The 3,004-nt window shown below is 38.4% G+C and overlaps 1 protein-coding gene across 1 annotated transcript in view; it reads left to right on the top strand.

The window, feature by feature from the left end:
- Positions 1 to 261: 261 nt before the first annotated feature.
- The window catches only part of RASGRP3 (RAS guanyl releasing protein 3 (calcium and DAG-regulated)), a gene marked incomplete at its 5' end in the record, with an annotated part of 9,720 nt that continues 6,977 nt past the window's right edge, over positions 262 to 3,004 (top strand). Inside the window, 2 exons of the mRNA XM_009864662.1 lie at positions 262 to 378; positions 2,633 to 2,748. Coding sequence (XP_009862964.1) covers positions 262 to 378; positions 2,633 to 2,748 — 233 coding nt within the window. The remainder of the gene's footprint in view (positions 379 to 2,632; positions 2,749 to 3,004) is intronic.

Genomic DNA, 3,004 nt, shown 5'->3' with positions numbered 1-3,004 from the left:
GAAAGTCTGCCTGGTTTTGCTTCTGAGCTCACTGGATGATGTAGATGCTGCTGCTGGTGTAGATGTGAGTTGCCATGGGGAGCCCAACTGAAGCTGTTAGCAGAGGCAAGCAATAGTGTAAAACATTGTCCGGTGTTTTCCTAAGCACATTTTTACAGCACAGGGACTCTAGTAGTCTCTGGTTGTAGCTCAGACGTATAGAGCTGCTCTTAGCAGCATAATTCAGATTTTAAAATCTTTATGTTCTGATCCCTCTCTCAGCAGCCTACCTCCCCGACGACCCCTAACAAGCCAGTAGTGCCATTGGAGTGGGCAGCTGGAGTGGTACCAAAACCTGACCCTACTGTCATTAACAAGCACGTTCGAAAGCTGGTGGATGTAAGTATTTGGAAGAATATACTGGTCAAAGAGAATGATTGCTTTGATATCATCATTACTAATTTCAAGCTTTTCAAGATGTTGTTATGGTTGGGATTAATTTCAGACATTCAATAACAAATTTGAGCCTTTGCTGATACTTTCAGATATATTTATACTTTATTCCTGCAGTCGTTGATGGAATTCATAGGCAGGCTTCTCGATACAAAGGAGCAAAATTTCAGGACCATCCACAGCCTGGCTCCTGTTTGACTACCAAATGGATTTGATTACTAAATATAAATTCAGATGGCAAAGTTGAATTTTTGCAGCCCTAGTCACCCAGTTTATGTCTGGTAAATGACAGATGGAAACAAAAATACTTAGAAACAAGAAGTCATGCATTATTCAATCCAGAAAAGGTTTCCAGAAACCCTATTTTTGATTTTCAACTTGCTGTCATTTGGCTGTCCAGGGCATACTGCGTATGGTAAAGAAAGCACTGTCTTGGTATCGCTTTAAAAATCTGGGCATGAGGTCATGGAGAGTTGTATCTGGGATCTTCCAGCTTCAGTTTGGCAGGTGATATGTTAGGTGATGCAAACAAAACCAAACACTACAAGGCTCCTTTGGAGAGACTAAACCTTGTGTTGGTGTGTAAGGGACTTTTAGTGATGTGAACAGCATGCAGAGCAACCAGGAATGTGTTGTAGATAATGAAGCAAAATTTCCTTCTGCTTTTTACAATTTAATAACCAAGTCTGGGAAGAACTATTAAATTCTGACCTCATCTATGTTACAGGTCATGAATTGGGGTTATGTTATTTAAGATAACTTAAACAAAGTCTTCAGTTCTCTCACTCAGACTTCAAATATATCTTGTGGTTTACTTTTTGTACATGCTCTTTTTTTACAAAAAGTTTCATTTTTCTTTTAAAGTAGGATGCCAGAACTGCACATGCTGTTCCTGCATTGCTTTTGTCAGTGCCATATGTGTTGATAAAAATCACTCCACATCCAAACCTCTCTTTGATAGCTTGTTTAAATAGGAAGGTTGTCACAAGTACTTAATCTTTCCAGAATGTGCTGGGTGGGGGGGTTGTTCTTGTGGGTGGGGGAGATGCAGTCCCCCATTCCACGATTTTGGCCTGGTTCAGGATGTATGATTTTGAATTTGAAGGGATTAAATCATGGGTTTGGGGTGTTAGGATACAGCTTACCAAGAGGCTCACATCACTCTACAGCTGTCTTCATTTTCCAGTCTTTGTCACTTACTAGCTGCTTTGAGTTGTGCTTTGAAGCATTATTTTTATTACTAGAAGTGTTGAATACTTCTTGCGTTTGTGTAGAGATTCCTTCTTCACGATGTATTTTTGGGGTCAGCAAGTCATCAATTACAGGTCATTTGATAGGTGTTTACAAAATGACTTCATCACGTTCTTGTTAGAATAAGGATAATGCAAACAACTTTCAGAGGTCTTGGTGTATTAAATTCTTGTCTTTGTCAACCAAATTTTAATCTAATAGGAGAGCTTATGCTTCAGTATGTGTTTTTCAGATAGTTGTGTTGACTTTGACACTCATGTTTTTCCCATCAGCACCCCTTGCACATCTCAGCAGTCACTAAAACAGAATATAGTAGTTCTTTATCAGCTAAGGAGGGCTTCCATCACTTTGAGAACTTTTATATTTGATCCTATGTCTGCTTTTACTTAGTGGTGAGCTGGGGTGGGTTGGTGGGAGGGAATTATTCGTTACATAGAAAATGCTTATGATCTGGATGTCAAAATATTAGTAAACAAATTGGATTGAAACAGTACCATGGCACAGCAGAGGTGACCAACTAAAAGTGAAGCCAAAACCATCTGGAATACTCATGGGAAAGCTGCTGTTGGGTTGGGGGGGTTGTTGTTTGGGGGTTTTTTTTGTGTACGCATGATTAAAAGGCATTCTTAATTAAGCAAAGGAAATATGTCACATGGGGCAGAATTTTAGTGATGTTTCCAATAAAGGAAAAAAAAATGAAGCAAGAATAATTGTATCTGAAGAGGTATGGAGTACTATCACTAGAGAAATATTGAGGTCAAGTTTTCTTTGAAAATTAGCTACTTTTTCCCCTACAGTCCAATAAATGTGCATATTGAATTACCAAGTAAGAATAAAAGGAATAAAACAAGGCAGCAGAGCATCTGATTAGTAATATTAAACTTTAAGTTACACATAAGTTTGAAGAGCTGGTATATAGAATAGTACAATTTTATTTTTTCTTTCCCAGTCTGTCTTTAGGAACTATGATCATGACCACGATGGCTATATTTCTCAGGAAGACTTTGAAAGTATAGCTGCCAACTTCCCTTTTCTGGACTCTTTCTGTGTGCTAGACAAAGACCAGTAAGTTTGGAGAATTCTTAGTGTGGCTGTTTGTTTTTTGCTTTCCTCAATTTAAAACCTCATGAAATCCAAATATTGAAGAAACAATGTCTCCCAAGCTTCTTGTATCTGACATCTCACTGAAGATCGCTGAAGGCTGAATTCTGTTCTCTTTCAACTTCTCTAAAGTAGAAGTAGTTGCTTCTATAAGCCCAGCCACATCGGAGTCCTGCTTTACCTAGTATTTTTTAAAAACCATTCCTGTAATAGCTTAATT

This window comes from Apaloderma vittatum, unplaced genomic scaffold (assembly GCF_000703405.1).
Source record: "Apaloderma vittatum isolate BGI_N311 unplaced genomic scaffold, ASM70340v1 scaffold24232, whole genome shotgun sequence".
Taxonomy (NCBI): Eukaryota; Metazoa; Chordata; class Aves; order Trogoniformes; family Trogonidae; genus Apaloderma; species Apaloderma vittatum.
The sequence above is the reverse complement of the archived record's forward strand: the minus strand, read 5'-3'. Positions and strand labels throughout refer to the sequence as shown.